At 57.6% G+C, this 16,000-nt stretch overlaps 1 protein-coding gene across 2 annotated transcripts in view; it reads right to left on the reverse strand.

The window, feature by feature from the left end:
* Window positions 1-16,000, reverse strand: part of TMEM104 (transmembrane protein 104) — a 53,670-nt gene that overhangs the window by 27,914 nt on the left and 9,756 nt on the right. The window contains exons 3-8 of one of the 2 annotated variants that reach the window (XM_068977650.1): window positions 14,531-14,652; window positions 11,802-11,883; window positions 11,050-11,146; window positions 10,255-10,332; window positions 6,492-6,591; window positions 5,950-6,055 (exon numbers count right to left, since the gene is read on the reverse strand). In XM_068977650.1, the coding sequence (XP_068833751.1) occupies window positions 5,950-6,055; window positions 6,492-6,591; window positions 10,255-10,332; window positions 11,050-11,146; window positions 11,802-11,883; window positions 14,531-14,652 (585 nt within the window). Of the gene's footprint in view, window positions 1-5,949; window positions 6,059-6,491; window positions 6,592-10,254; window positions 10,333-11,049; window positions 11,147-11,801; window positions 11,884-14,530; window positions 14,653-16,000 lie in introns of both variants that reach the window. The other variant, XM_068977649.1, reaches the window with a different exon arrangement.

Genomic DNA, 16,000 nt, shown 5'->3' on the forward strand with positions numbered 1-16,000 from the left:
ACTGCGCTGGAGGAAGCTGGGGCCAAACGACGCAGGGTGCCGGGGGTTGGGGAGGGGGCAGGGGGGGTCCCGTGGTGGTCTAGCGAGGGGCGCTACCCAGATCTCCTCGGAAATGTGAGGGCTGATCTGGAGCAACGCTGGGCAGTGCTGGGCTGGCACTGGGCACAGGCACCAATGGGGGGTGACGGCTGCGGGCCCTGGGGGTGCCCTGGAAGGAGCTCCAGAGACAAGCCTTGGTGTAGGAGTGAGTGGCAGTGTAATCTGAATTTCACTTAGAAAGGGCGGGGGCTGGGATGGTGGGGGCTGGGATGGTGGAGGAAAGCACAACAAAACACGAGTGGCCGCTCCCTGGATGAGCTGGGGCAGCAGCTCCCCAGGAAAAGGAAGGGAGGAAAATGCAGGCCCGCCCCTGTATTATTGATTTCCCTGAAAAAGAAGAGACAAGCTAATCCTTTAAAGTCAGTCATTTCAACCTGAGTGCTGGCCACTGTTTGAAGTTAGAATTTGCTCAATATCGGCGTCTGTCTGGGGAGTGCGTACACGCGGTTTTGGGGTGTGAGGCAGAAATGCTTTCTTCCTAGAGACCCAGGATCATGGGCTGGAAGCACAGATTGGGCACTTGGGGAGCGTTCCACACCCTGGGACACAAGTGTTCCTGGGGGCCCAGAGGAGCTGGCGGACGACCACAGACCCCCACCAAGTCACGGTGGGCCCGGCCTGGGGTTGGGGGAGCTACTCCACGGGCCGCACCTGCAGGGGATTGCCCTGAATGACTGGCAAAAGGGGAGGGACGTCCCTGGTGGTCCGGTGATTAAGAAACCACCCTGCAACGTGGGGGACACAGGCGTGACCCTTGGTCGGGCAACTAAGGCCCCAGGTGCCTCGGGGTGATAGACCGCAGGCCACAACTAGAGAGTCCATGCGCTGCGGGAGGCAAAAGACCAGACGCAGCCACTAAAATGAAAACAAACCGACCTTCCTGGAGCCTCCAGAATGGGGTGAGGCGCGGACACTGGGAGAGGAAAAGGTAGGGAAAGGAGATGGCGTCCCTGGTAGCCTAGGCAGGTCCCCAAACAGTCCCCCTCCTAAAGGGGAGGCACCCGGATGTCCCAGACCCTGTGAGGCCCCGTCGGCAACCCTCTCCTTGCCCCAGGTGGCCAGGAACCTCGCCCAACTTGTTCCGGTTTGGTGCTGGGCCGAGTCCCGATCCATGGGACTCAGACAGGGTGATGTCCCCAAACAGGGGACTACCGGGCTGTTTACTGTACTGAGGTCTCAACTCTGGATTTGTGGATGGAACCAACCCCTGACTCCCCCGTGGAGACGGCTCATCCTGCCAGCATGGTGCTTGCCTTCTGGGGCCATGCCTCTGGTCTCGATGGCCCCTGCTTCCTTCCAGGTCCCCCACCCTGTGCATATCCGGGCACAGCGCTCACACTGTCTCCATTGGAGTTGTGCTCTGGGGGTGCAGGCTGGTCTCCTGGGATGGTTCTCGAGAATCCCCAGGTCCCATGAAGTCACTGCTGCTGCTGAAACTTGTTGTCTCATCCTGACTTTCCCTCCTTCCTGGTCCTGGAGCCTCCAGGCCACCTCCTGCCCCAGAACCGGTGAGAATAAACATGTAAGCGATGGCAGCGGTGACCCACTTATTAGCAGATGCCATAGCCCCAGGGCACCGGGACTGCTGCTGAAATAACAGAGACAGAAGCTGTGGTAGGGAGGGGAGACGTCCTTGGGCAGATGTGCGGAGGTCCAGCTATTCGAGCGAATGGGAGAAGCCCTCCTGGCCACCAAGGACTGAGGGGCGGCAGGAAGACGGTGGGATGTGCCAACACGGATCACTAAGCAGGCCCCATCCTGGGCAGCCCCGCCCTGACCTCTGCAAACATTAGGCTCCAGGACTGGTCAGCGGGTCCCTTCGTATCTGCGCCCTCATCTCTGCCTGAGCTCAGGCCCAGAAGGACCTTCAGCAATAATCTGAGTCCGAATCAGACTGACCTGCTCCTTCAGGAAGAAGAGTCCAGCAGGCAGAACCCCCCACCCCCCTGCAGACCCCAACATACACCCTGCTTCTTCAAGGGGTGTCTGGCGGGAGAGGCCCCTCTGTCTGGCAGAGGGTGGCTGCACCACCCTCCTGGGTCACCTGGACCCTCGAGGTGGATTTCCCAGCTCCTGCGTTCAAGGCAAGCCAGGGTGACCTTGTCCTGGTCCAAAGCGGCCTGCAAGGGGCCACCCGCCTGATGCTACCAGTTTGTGGCTGGGTCTCCAGCCAGGATGAGCTCCGCTCTGCCATCTGCGTGCCCAGTTCTGCCCGGCCTGGCCTGCTGGGCGGCTGGTACCCCAGCGGCATCGATCCACCTGTGAGCGGTGGAGGTCGCTCCTGCCGCCGGCGAGGAGCCCCCAGTGCTCGGGGAGTCCCACTGCCCCCCAGGACTGCCCTCTGACACTCTCAAGGGGCTGACGCTGATGGGGCCCAGGGCGTGGGGTGCGAGTGAGTCTGGACAGGACCGCAGGAACAAGGACAAGACAGCCAGGCAGTGCCCTTGACTTGAGGGGACAAGTGACACACGTCTGTCCTGCATTCAGCACGCGCGGGACAGTCTGATTCCTGGACGGGACTCATTTCCATATGACCGTGCCATTCACCAGTGGCCCCTGACTCCTCCTCACCGTGCAGGAGAATGAAATGCTCAATCCTGACTTTGTTCCCTACCCAAGACAGAGACACTGTGCAGAAAGAATCCCAGGATGCTTCCCAGCCTGCAGGCAAGGTTGCCGGTTTGAAAGCGCTGGGGCATCAACACTTTCCCATTTGATCCTTCAGAGGAGTGGGGTGGGGTGCGGTGGTAGGACTGGAGATGGGGCGGGGATCTGAGGATCAGATCTGGATGTTAACTCATGTGGGCCCTCTGGACGGGGCCCAGGCTACCACTGGCCCCAGCTATGGCATCTTGCTGGGATGCCTGGAGGGCACACGTGACTCGTGGGACCATCCTCAACTTTACAGCGCCCTGTGGCTACTCCAAGGAGGGAGGAGACGGAGAAACTGACTCAGATCAGCTGCATTGGAATCACAGGATGTGGATGGAGCTCATGGGCCAAGGGAGGGCAGGAGGAATTTTCCGTTTGTTAAGGTCAAGGGCTTCAGGGAGGCCACTGGTGGCTGCGGGTAGAGGAAGCTCCCTTCTCACAAGCACTCACGATGCTATACACAGGCTGGCCTCTGAAGGCAGTTAATATCCTAAGTGTTCTTGTCCTGCGTGTGCATCTCAGCAGCATTCCCGGGCAGGCACAGAAGAGATGATTTCCAAGGACTTTCTAAAAGCTAAATCGTAAAGTAGAAGCCAGATTATACTGGCCTGGAAAAGACAAGAAGTGGCTATCAGAGATCCTTTGAAACAGGCAGGCTGGGCAGGAGCACGGTTTACCTGAGACAAGGAAGTGACTGTCTGGAGTGGGAAAGGGGCCTTAAACCCACCTGCTGTCTTGCCCAGCGTGGCAGCAAAACAGCTGGTAGAAAGAATTGCCATGGGGGCCGGGGGGGTGCTTCCCTGGTGATTCAGTGGCTAAGACTCCGCGCTTCCAATGTAGGCGGCCTGGGTTCGATCCCTGATCAGGGAGCTAGATCCCACCTGCCGCAACTAAGAGTTCACGTGATGTTACTAAAAAGAACCCGCACACTGCAACTGAGACCCAGTGCGGCCAAATAAATATTTAAGAGAGGAAAGAAAGAGCTGTGGTGGGAATCTCTAGCCTGGAAGGACAATCTTCCAAACACGAATGACTGTGGCGGCGGGCGGGAAGGTGAGGGAAAAGAACGCCCCTCGTCTCCCGCGACCTCAGGGCCCACCTGATGGAGCAAGGACACAGGGGTGAGCCCCTCAGGCCAGACTTGGGAGGGAAGGCGCCATTAGCACAGAGCGCCCAGGACCGAGGAAGGAAGCCCAGGTCGGCCGACCCCGTCCTTCCGTCACTGGGGCTCTTCTGACGCACTAACAGGGGGCGCTGGCGTGGGGACGGAGCCCCCAGTGTTTAGGGTCGGGAGGCTCGGTGCTGCGGAGGCTGTGGACCCCGGGAGCCACATGCGAAGTTGTAAGATAACTCCTGAGATGGCGCCGAAGTCCGCCTGCTTGGAGTTTCTCCAAACCAGGCAGAAGAGCGAGTCTGAACGGAAAACCTGAGTGAACAGAAACCCCTAGCAGCAGCGGCCGGGGGAGGTGGGAGGGTGTCAACACCCCACCGTGGAAGGGCTCTGGGCTCTGGTTCTGCTCGCTCCACCATCACCCCTCCCCCCAAGTCCTGTGTTGTGTGGCTTGTGGGGGCCTGGTGGCAATTAGCGTCATGAGTTATAAGTGTAATATCTGGGAGATGAAGGCAGTAATTAATGCCTGTCTGCTTTCCTGAAGGGTTCCTTCTGTTCGCCCAGAGAGTTATTGAGATTCAGGAAGGGAGGCTTCCATCATGTGGAAGGTTTACAGGACTAAGAGGAGGAACGATTTAATAAGGCAATAATAATGGTGCTAAATAATTCACCGGGCCCGTGGCAGCAGCCGGCACTCCCTGCACTCCACGTCTGTTTCGCAGATGGGCGGGGGGATGTGCTGGACAGACCCTGCACAGCCTTCAGCGGCCCCACCGGGGAAGGACCCACCTGAGGGGCTCCCCCGCTGACCCTCAGTCTTGGACCTGCCCCCAGGTCTGTGCTGAGCCTCTCGGACCCTTTCCTCAACCCCCTCCTTCTGTAATGTCGGTCAGAGATCCAGACAGGTCCTCATACTCACCAACGCTTTTGCTAATTCTATCAATCACAGTTTGTTGAGATGCTAAGAGGCTAGTGGGCCTCCAGTCTTCTGGGGGTCCTGCGGAGTCCTCTGCCTGCCCCCAAGGGTGGGGAGTGGTGGGGGAGTGCGGCTGGGAAAACCTGCCACCCAGGTCCCGCTGGACCTCAGGTGAGATACAGTTCTCCGAGAAGACAGACTCCTGGCTGGAGCTGACCATCAAGACTGTTCCAGAAATGGAGGAAAATGAGTGTCTCCCGGGGCTGGACCACAGGACTACCCTGGGGGCAGGTCTAGAGGGTGGGGCTAGGAAGGCGGAACCAGTCCCAGGCCGTGAACGGAATTCAGAGCTGAACAGCACAGCCTCCGAGCTGCGGAACGGCTGGAGGATGCGGACAGTTAAGAGGCGGGCCCCCCGCCTCTCTCGCGGCTCTGCCTCGTGCGCCCCCTCAGCCAGGCGGCCACGTGTCGAGCTGTGTGTCACCTAATGCCCCTAAATCTGTGTCAGGGCTGAGGAGCACCAAGAGGAATCGGAGAGTCTTAACACACGCTGCACACGCAAGAGGGAACCATTTCTGAGTCCCGCCTGCAAACCAGGCAGAGAGATACCCGAGACTCATGGGGCGTGTCACTCAGCTCCACCCCCCTCCAACCCCCAACCTCTCCACAACAGCACAAAGCAATCAAGACGGAGCCTGGAGATTCATCCTCCCTTGTCTACAGAGAGCAGGGGAGACGGAGAGCGAGCGGGGCTGATCCCTCCTCATGCGGGAAGCTGCCCTGGAATCCACTCACGTGCTCGTGGGGTTGGGAGGGTGGAAGGTCAAAACAGGAACAGCTTCCAGAAAACCAGCCCGGGGCCTCTTAACGGGGCTTCGCTAAGCGTGCCCTGAAACCCTGAGCTAAGTTTATGAGCTAACCCTGAGCAGAGTTCATCACCCTGGAGCTGGCACCGACCTGAATGCCAGCTCCAGACCACATACGACAGAGGCCTGGTGGCCTGGACTCCCTGAGGCTGGCACTGTAGTGACATGATCCACCTTCTGACCAGGACCAAGAGCCCGGGAACCAGCCAGGGTGTGGAGCTGTGTTGACGCTCCTCTCTGGGGAGAGCTCCAGCCAAGAGTGAAGGCGACTCACAGGCCCGCGTCCCGCCCGGCTGGCCACTCACCAGGTAGATGCGGTAGGCGTCCGTGCGGCGCAGGGGCCCCCAGCACGGGTCCGTGTCGTTGTACTTGGTGTCGGACTCCACGCCGCACGAGTCATTGCCTAGGGCGCTGCTGATGAAGAGAACGGTGGCTCAGTGTGGGCCTCCCTGCTTGGCCGGAAGCCGACAGAACCTGCCTCTGTCAGTTGCGGGCAATCGCGGAACCTCGATGCCCTGCCCCGCACTGCGGCTTTGGGTCCCACGATCTGACCCTGCAGGCTTTCCTGTTTCTGGGGGCAGGCACCGTCCACTAATTCCACTGCACCGTTTCTCGGCCACTCGGGAGCCCCTGGTGGGAACCCCAGACCCCTTCCCAGCGAGGCCGGGGAGGGACAGTGGTGAAGAACGTGTCTCCGCAGGCCAGGACACATGGCTGGCCAGGGCACGTGCAGAGAAGGGCCTCGGACACCGACCAGCTGGGGACGCTGATGGAGTTGCTCAGTGCTGGGCTTCCGACCGCCTGAGGGAGCCCACCTGGCTGCAGCTGGTGGGGCGGGGACACTCACCAGGTCACCTGCATGAGGGAGAAGGGCACGGCTGCGGCGTAGATGGCCAGGTCCCCGTACAGGTAGACGATGACGCAGAAGTAGAACAGGTTGACCCCCACTGGAAGCAACAGAGCCGTCGGTCAGGGAGCCAGCCTCCCGCCTGCTTTTCTCACGGCGGTGGCTTGCTCTCCGAGCGGAGTGGGGAAGGCCTTCCCCGAGCCCTGCCTCTCATTCCGGCTGCCACACCATGATGCTGGCGGGAGACGCGTCTGCTCGTGGCTGTCACGTGAGAGTGGGGGGCTGGGCCAGGCTGGATCAGAGAGGTTCTGAACCCAGACCGGCTGCAGAGCGAGCGTGGGGCCTGCACTGGCCGCGGAGGACCCGGAGGTGTCTGCGCTCGGGATAGGCTGCCCGGCGAGGGCGGGCAGGGACGAGGGGGGATGGCCCGAGGCAGGGGCCTGAACCCCAGGGCAGGCCTGGGCCGGGGATCTTTTGCAGCCATATGCGGCCCGAGGGACTGAAAAGCAAGAAGGTAATAGGGAGCGGCCCAGCTCCAGGAGCTGAAAGCCGCTCAGTCGTGTCTGACTCTTTGCGACCCCACGGACTATACAGTCCATAGGATTCTCCAGGCTGGAATACTGGAGTGGGTAGCTTTCCCTTCTCCAGGGGACCTTCCCAAGCCAGGGACTGAACCCAGGTCTCCTGCATTGCAGGAGGATTCTTTACCAGCTGAGCCACCAGGGAAGCCTGGAAGCTGAAAACAAGAGAGTGAAAAGCCCTGGATTCCCAAACACTGAGTGTTTCATAAATGTGGCCCATCACCAAGCACCCAAGGGCGAGGCTAGTCTGGTGTGCTCGGGGTGGGGAGCGGCTCACGTTCCTTCTTACTAGAATCACCTGCGGGGAGGATGCTGTCGAGGAGGGTCCCTCTGCAGAGGCCAACCTTGGTCCCTCTCTCCCAAGGAGGGGCCTGGACTAGGACCCGGGAGCTTGGCTCTGGTCGTAATCTTGCCAGCCTCATTTCCTGACCCTGGCAAGTCCCTGACCGTCTCTAATCCTGTCCAGTGAGAAGAATTCAGCCCGCGCTAAATTCCACACGTGATTCCGGCTATAAAGACCCGGTGTAAAAGTGCTTTAAAAAAGCATCCGGGCCCTACAATCTCAGGGTCATGGCCCCAGACAGCCAGCCTCAAACTCCTTTTCAAACTGATGGCTTGTTTTCGGTGTCACTGATCTCAAGCTGCTGGTGTCGCTGAGAACAGAAAGAAAAACGAAGTGGCAGTTCGCTTCTAATCCTGGTGGCTCCAAAGAGCCTCTGGGTCCCCAGGGGTGGTGGGAGGGGAAAGTCAGGGACAAGTTCCTCCTGGGCTATTTGAGATTGGCTCTGCTCCTAGGAGTCTAGGGGGAAAAGACTCAGAAGATACTATTCTTGGAAGAACCCTGGAGGGTTTCAGAGAGCGCCTATGGCCAAGCTCGGCGGTCCCTGGGGGGGTCACCGCCGCTCACCCCTGGGCTCTGAGTCCCGCTCCCCCTCAAGTCTTGTGGGCGGCAGGGGTCACTGCCCCTCCTTGCTCCCAGCCTTTCCTTTGCCCGCAGTGCACTCATGTCAGCTGTTTATAAACTGCCACTGGCCCTCCCTGATCAATAAATTTCATTACGAGACACAAAGTGGGAGGGTCAGTGCACTTCCTTGAGGACTACAGTGACCAGGCCTGGCACTTCTAATTACAGGACTGAGTCTGGACCCTCGGGGAGCCTTGTATGGAGGGTGGCAGCCCTTCCAAAGGTAATGGGCTGATCGGTGAATTAGGATTGAGTTGAGCAGTGATTCCAGTTTGGGGAGGAGGGGCAGCGACTGTGCGCCCCACCTCCTGCTGGGGACATTTGGCAAAGTCTGAGGACATTTTTGATTGTCAGGATTGGGCAAGAGCTACTGACCACTAGTGGGGACAAGTCAAGGGTGCTACTCAACGTCCTACAACACGCAGGGCAGGCCACACAGTGAAGGAGGGTCCAGCCACACGGCAACAGAGCCGAGCTTGAGAAACCCCGGAGCAGACGAGGGGAGGGTGTCCTCTATGTCTGAGCTGCTCTCGAATGAGTATGTTTATTTTCTATCAGTGTCGGGTAACCTAGAAGTCTAGACTGCGGGGCACTCATACACAACAACATAAAAAAACCCGAAACTGCAAGTTCCTAGAATTCTTATAAAGAAATCAGACTGGACTGTAAAACACGAAGGTTAGGAAGGAGGTTTAAGAGGTGTATGCCCTTGCTTCGATGTGCGTTCTGTTTCAGAAGCTTGCGTTTGGCGGGAGGCTGTGCAGTGGCAGTCTCTTATAACGAGACAGGGAGAGAGAAATGGGACCAAAGAAGAGCACAGAAGGCCCAGACACAGCCAGTCTCGGTCTGATGAGTTCTGAGAGTTCTCTCTGAGGCTGGTCCGGTGGGGAAGGGCAGAGGCAGGCTCTGGGGTGACCTCGATCACCATCTCCCGTCCCATCCCACCACGGTGATAAGTGGATGCTTGATGTCCTAAGAAACAGCCAAGGAGATTCTAGTTTCCACAATCTCCGCCGTGGCTCCAGCTCAGTGCAGTCACATTCAAGACAGGAAAGAGCCAGTGGAGACGCTCCCCTCTGCACACAGGGGGGCTTGGATGCAGGGGCAGAAAAGTCTCCCAAAGTAACTGCAAGGTCAAGCACTTCCTGAGATGTGTCCGACTCTCTGCAAAGGTTCGGGCATTACAAAAACTAAACCCTTTAACAGATCATCTCCCAGAAGAAGAAGATTTGGAATGGAGGCCTAAGATGTTGCCAGAACAACCGACACGGACGGCAGCATCTGAGCTGGCCGCTGTCCTTGCGATCCCACCAGGCAGCAGGTGGAGCACGCCAGGAGGTCACGACCAGCCCTGCAGAGTCCAGACAGCGGCCCTGAGCATGGGCTCCTGGCGCCCTCTGCCGGCCACTGTGAAGACACCCTCCCCACACACAGCCACACACCACCCTGCCGTCACTGGAGGGGGGTGCTCTGGGCTGTCCTAGACACAACAGTCCAGAAGAAAAGAGACAAGGCAGAGGCAATTAAGAAAGAGGAAGAGAACCACCCGCCGCCTCCACTGGAAAGCTGTTTGGGACCCAGCCTCTGTGAGCCATAGTTGGTAGTGAAAGTGAAAGGCGCTCAGTCGTGTCTGACTCTTTGCGACCCCATGGACTATACAGTCCATGGAATTCTCCAGGCCAGAATACTGGAGTGGATAGCCTTTCCTTTCTCCAGGGGATCTTCCCAACCCAGGGATCGAACCCAGGTCTCCCATATTGCAGGTGGATTCTTTACCAGCTGAGCCACAAGGGAAGCCCCATAGTTGCTGAGTTGCTATCTTTTAGTGTCTGACTCTTTGCGACCCCATGGACTATAGCCCACCAGGCTCCTCTGTCCATGGGATTCTCCAAGCAAGAATGCTGGAGTGGGTTGCCATTTCCGTCTCCGGGGGATCTTCCCAACCCAGGGATTGAACCCATGTTTCCTGCATTGTCAGGCGGATCCTTTACCACTGGCTGCTTTTTTATTCCCGATACACTGAACAGGGAGGGAACCAAGAGCACACCCTGAAGGGGTTCAGGCCTCCCAGCAAGGTGGCTTCGCAGGCCAAGAATCCGTTCCTCCCTCTCCCGTGCCCTGTCACCAGGCAAGGTGGAACCCCCGACCTGGGTGCCCCAGCCCGCGGGAAGGCACCAGCTTTCCCTGCCCGCTCCCCACGTGGAGAAAGCACCCCCACCTTTATTGAAGAACATGGAGGCCATCTGTCCCAGCTCCACCCGGTCTGTGATCTCGAAAAGGTTCGATCCGCGTCTCTCTGTGGAGCCAAGAGCAAAGAGGGGGTGTAATTTTTTCCCACGAGGACAAGCTCCTCGGAGGGGTGCTGGGTTCGCTGAATCCTCCAGAATAATGAAATCCCAAGGGGCTCAAACTCTTAAGAAAACTTTTCCTTGTGTTTCCTGCTTGAAACATTTTTAAAAACACCCATAGAGGAGGCTCCCTGGTGGTCAGGACTCTGAGCTTCCATCACAGGGGTCATGGGTTTGATCCCTGGTCAGGAAACGAAGATCCCACGTGCCTCCAAGTGCAGCCAAAAAATAAATAAATAAAGGGAAAGAGAAAATGTCTACAGAAAGGGAGCCAGGGATGCTCACTGTGGGGTGAGTGGGAAGGCGGGGGTGCCTCCCTGGCTCAGCTGGGCTCTGGGTGTGTGTCCATCCGGTGGGACAGGAAGGAGGGAAGTTACAGACTTGACACAGACTCGGGCTTCCAGGGGCCGAGGTCAAGGGCCCTCCCCAGGCTGCAGACAACAGCTGGCGGCAGATCCAGCAGGGGGGAGCCTGGCCTGGCTCCAGGGCTGCGGCTCTGCTCTATGTTCCCTGCTGCCTTCCTGGCATCAGCCCTCAGGTGGGAAGTGCTCTCAGAGGGTCTCTGCAGAGAGAACCCCCGCCCCTGCCCTGAGCCCTCTCCATGAGGAAGGGGAACCCCGTGGACCAGAGGGGAGCGTGGCCCAGCCCGGAACCTCAAGACTTACGCACAGACAGGATGGGCCGCTTCTCCGCCCGCTCGTAGCTGTCCTGGGCGAGAACGTCGCTGTCGGAGGCCGAGGAGGAGTCGTCGTCTTCCTCCTCCTGGGAGGGGGCAGGATGCGGAGGGTAAGGAAGACAGGAAAGGAAAGGGGACACCCAAGGGAGAGCCTGCTTGCTCGTTCTCTCTTCCTAGAAGGCATCTGAGCAGGGAGCTTTCCATACTTCCGGGCTGTCCCATCAGAGGGTCAGAGGCGCTCAGGGGGAGAGGCGCATCATGGGTCCTGGGATGAAGGTTCCCAGGTCAGAGGGAGGAGGGAGCAAGGAGGGGATGCTCAGGGAGCACTAAGGGAGGAGGGAGCAAGGAGGGGATGACCGGAGAGCATTGAGGGAGGAGGGAGCGAGGAGGGGATGGCGGAGAGCACCAGGGGAGGAGGGCACAACAGCAGAGGCTGTGCATATTCTGGAAGCTGACATGGCTGCGAACTTCAGCTCCTCACTAATGTCCAGAGAAGTCCAGGTTCTGGAGAAGGAAATGGCACCCCCTACCAGAATTCTTGCCTAGAGAATTCCTTGGACAGAGGAGCCTGGTGGGCTACAGTCCATGGGGTCGCAGAGTTGGACATGACCGACTGAGTAACTTTCTTTAACGTTTCCAGGTTCCACAGCTGCCCACGGTCAGGAGGGGATTGCGGGGAGAGGCCTGGCCCGCTCTCTGCACTCAGCGGCCCCACGACGGAGCCCAGGGTGGCCCACACACCTGGCGGGTTTCCATCCTCTTCCAGCGGAGCTGAGCGTTGGCCGCCCCCATGGCCTCCACCACAAAGGTAGTCGTCACGAAGCTGCAGGGAAAGGCCACGGGTTAATCGCCAAAGGCAGGGAGGAGGTTGGAGGAGGCACAAGATAAAAGGAAAAGCCACTGAAAACCGGACCCGACCAACCAGCCAGCCCAAAGCATTCTCTCTGCTGAGGAAGGAACCCCAAGTCCTGGGATGGGTCTGACCCTGTACGAAGGTTTGTGTGTGCCTCCATGGTGCCTCATGGGCTCGCCCTGATGTCTGTTTATATTTAGAACATATTCTCAGTGCACAGGAGACCAGGGTGTGAATCAAGCTGATGGAAGGAGAGAGTGCGACCTTGGGGGAGAGGTGACTCGGGGGCAAGGTGGTACAGCACCCCAGGAGGGGCCTGTTGGGGGCAGAGGTGCGAGAGATGGGGGGCAGAGAGACAGCAGATGAGGCTCTATACTGGGAGGAGGAAGCCGGTCCAGAAGGGGGCCGCCCGGGGCTTCAGGGAAGGGCAGCGGGCAGCTCTCACATCTCCTCGCTGGGCAAGCGGTCAATCCCCACTTACACACGCTGATGAACGGAGCACGGGTGTGGATAACTGAAAAGGGTGCTTGGCCCTGGAATCACCCTCCCCTTTCTACTTCTTGGGGGGGGTAGGGGGTACTTTTACTTTCCTAATAATCTGGCTAATACTAAAATAATTGTTATTTTAATGTTCGCTATTAAAGTAAATGAAGAAAGAATGCAATAAATCAACATATTTAATTAATAAGTTAAAACATATTAACAGATGAAAATGTGTTAATATTTTAATAGCCTAATAATCTGGCCCGAATCAAAACGGAGATTGGGAGGTAGCATCAGACCTTTGTGATAAGTGAGACTAGAGTGAAGGGAATCTACTTTTTTTAAGGAAACCGGAGAGATTGGGCTGACAGCAAGAATGCTCTGTGAGCAGACGTTACAGGGCAGGGCCGGGTTCCTGCTGCAAAAACCGGAGTGACCCCACCCCTGCTGAAACGGAGCAGGTGGAACATTCAGGAACATTCACCTCCCTCTTTCCTGAAGCTGCTGGGCAGGCGGGCTTGCCGCAGGCCCCCCTGGCTCACCTCGGGTGCTGGCACCTGCCGCAGGCTGGCAGTCAGGCGGTGGGGACGGGGTGGGGGTGGGGTTGCCCAGGAGTTAACCCACAGCCAATGGGGGCGGGGCAGCCAGCCCTGAAACTCCAGCCACTGCAGCTCCTCCTAGAAAGGTTTCTCATTATCTTGCCTAAGTGACCATTTTAAGGGCTTTCCATTGCCTCTTCTTTTGGGCAGTAAAACTAAAATCCATCTTAATTAAGGCATAAAGAGGCTCTCGTGGCGGCACGAAGCCAGCTCATGGATCATGCTGGAATATAATGGGTTGGGGGGGCGTGGCAGCCCCTGCATGGCGGCCCCTGCCTGAGTGCCCCCAATAACCACTTCCCTTTCAGGCGGCTGCCTGTGCTGAAGGTCCTTTGAAAGGGACAGTGGAGTCACAGGAGGACAAGGACGTCTAGGGCTCCTGGCCACAGAGCTTGCAGGATGTAATGAGCCCACAGTACCTTGAGGCTACATACAAACTCCCCAGAGGAAAACACAGGAAGAAAGGGAAAAACAGGGCCGTTTCCCACCCTGTGCAGCCCCGTGCAGCCTTAGTTGACTTCAGCTACTAAATTCTGTGGCGCTTCCCGGGTGGCTCAGGGGTCAAGAATTCGCCTGCCAGTGCAGGAGACGGGAGTCAATCCCTGGGTCGGGAAGAGGCCCTAGAGGAAATGGCAAGCTCCTCCAGTCTTCTTGCCTGGAAAATTCCACGGACAGGGAAGCCTGGCGGGCTACAGCCCACGGGGTTGCAAAAGAGCAGCTAAACAAGTGACTTCTTGTTTAGTGACTAAACAAGAACAACAAAATCCCTCTCTAGCCTGGGGCCCCTGCCTGTGAGTTCCCCGAGGAGTGGCCTGCAGAGGCACCAGCTGCTGCATCCCAGGTGAGCCACGCACACCTGCTCACGGAGCGGGCGCCCGAGGGCTGGGCCTCCTGTTTGCTGCTGGGCACGAAGCCATGTGAGATTAACACCTGAATATGGCTGCACCTGCCTGCTTATCGCTGCTGCTCGGTGAAACTATCTTAAACAAACCCTAAATTCCGAGCTGATTGCCTGGATCACCTGAAACGTTAGTTGGCATCTCTTCTGTGGCTGGTTGGAACTTCTCAGGGAACACAGGCCGATGGTCACATTCAGAAATTATGGGCGCAGCAGAGGAGGAAAGCCAGCCGGGGAAGAAACACGTGAGCCCCACATGAGACATCCTGGAGCCTAACTGGAGATCTTCGCTTGTTTTTTTTTTTTCCTGCTAATTTCTTGCTGTGCCTCGGGGTATGTGGGATCTTAGTTCCCTGACCAGGGATGGAACCTGTGCCCTGTGCAGTGGAATCTCAGAGTCTTAACCACACTGGACTGCAAGGGAAGTCCCTGGAGGTCTTAACTTTCCAGTGATGGGGGGTGGGCAACTACTCCATCAGCGTGAACCCCTGCCGCCCCAAGACCTTTGGGCCTCCTCTCCTTGCTCTGCGAACCTGCTACCAGATGTCTCTGTCAGACAGATGGAGAGAGCTCAGGCTCCCCGGGGAGGTGCCCCCAGTTTCACCCCCAGCACCCCCACTCCAGGATGGCCTCTTACCTCATGAAGCCCAGGAATACCAGCAGCACCAGGCTGACCAGCCACCCGGCTGTGGCAAAGGCCTTGGGCATGGTGAGCGCACCGGTGCCCACGATGAGGTTGAACATATATACCAGTCCGACCTGGAACCGAGAGAGGCAACATTTGAGCAGCCCAGAAATTGACAAGCCTCACCACCCTCAACAGCTCCCAAGGGTGACCCTGGGCTATGACAAAACCCGTGGAAACCAGGAGGCCCAGGAGGCCTTAGCCAGGAGGGCACGTAAGAAGGGAGGGTTCCTCTCGGGTTCCAGGGAGGCGGGATCTGCAGCTGGACGCTGGGCAACCAAGGCCCGTGGTCCATCCGTCTTTTCAAAAAGTCTCTGGGGCTCGGTTTTACCCTCCTCTTTCGCATCATCACTCCCATCACTTCATCAGTGCATAGTATTCGGAGCTGCATCTTAGATGGCAGCTCTCTGCTCAACCCGCTTGCAGGTTTCCTGAGGACAGGCCAACATGCCTGGGGTGACCTGGCACACAGACCAACCCACATTGCTGACCCTCCAAAAAAAAACCCCTACTTTTCCAAGACCACTGAGCACGCAACCCTGTCTTCCTCCCCATCCATCCTTGCAACTGCCCTTGGGATGTCAACATTCATGCGGGTTCCCTTTTCCTGCCCTCGTTCCTTAAATTTGAGAGGGAATTCCCCAGCGGTCCAGTGGTTAGGACTTGGTGCTTCCCCTGCTGGGACTCAGGTTCAATCCCTGGTTGGGGAACTAAGATCCTCCTGCAAGCCTTGTGGTACAGCCAAAATTTAAAAAATAAAAAAAAAATTGAGCTACAATAATTCGTGTGCCATAAAGTTCAGCCGTTTAAAGTACACAGGTTTTTGGTATATTCACAAGTTCCACAGTCAGCACCACCATCTAATTCCATTTCATTACCCCCCAAAGAAACCCCCTACTCACTGGGAGCCACTCCCAACTTCCTGTCACCCCTGGTAACCCACCTCCCAGTGGAACTGCTGAGTCACTGACTTCAGGTTTGAAGCTTGAGTTCACACCTACTCTCCAGCTCAGCTAATTCCAATGATTCCCTTTTCAAGATCTCCACCATGAAATTCTCTTCTTTTACCCGAAGCCTCAGCTCCCACACCCCGTCCATCCTCACCCATCTGCCTTTGTGTTTCCTGTGTTGCCCAGTTCCGGCCCTCCCTCCCCAGGCCTCCCGCTCGGCCGTGGCCTCACTGACAGTCGGCTGGTTCCTGAAAGCTGGCACTGCCCCACCAGCTCCCCACATCTTCCCTGTTCTAACCTTTCTGACCCCGGGCCTCAGAGATGAATCAGCATTTGCTTCCTCAGTTCCCTAATATGAAGCTGCTAAAGGCTCCTGGAATTAAAAAAAAATCCTCACGATGAGGGGACTTCCCTGGTGGTCCAGTAGCTGCTGTTGCTGCTGCTAAGTCACTTCAGTCGTGTCCGACTCTAT

Source organism: Capricornis sumatraensis, chromosome 8, assembly GCF_032405125.1.
Source record: "Capricornis sumatraensis isolate serow.1 chromosome 8, serow.2, whole genome shotgun sequence".
NCBI classification, from domain to species: Eukaryota; Metazoa; Chordata; class Mammalia; order Artiodactyla; family Bovidae; genus Capricornis; species Capricornis sumatraensis.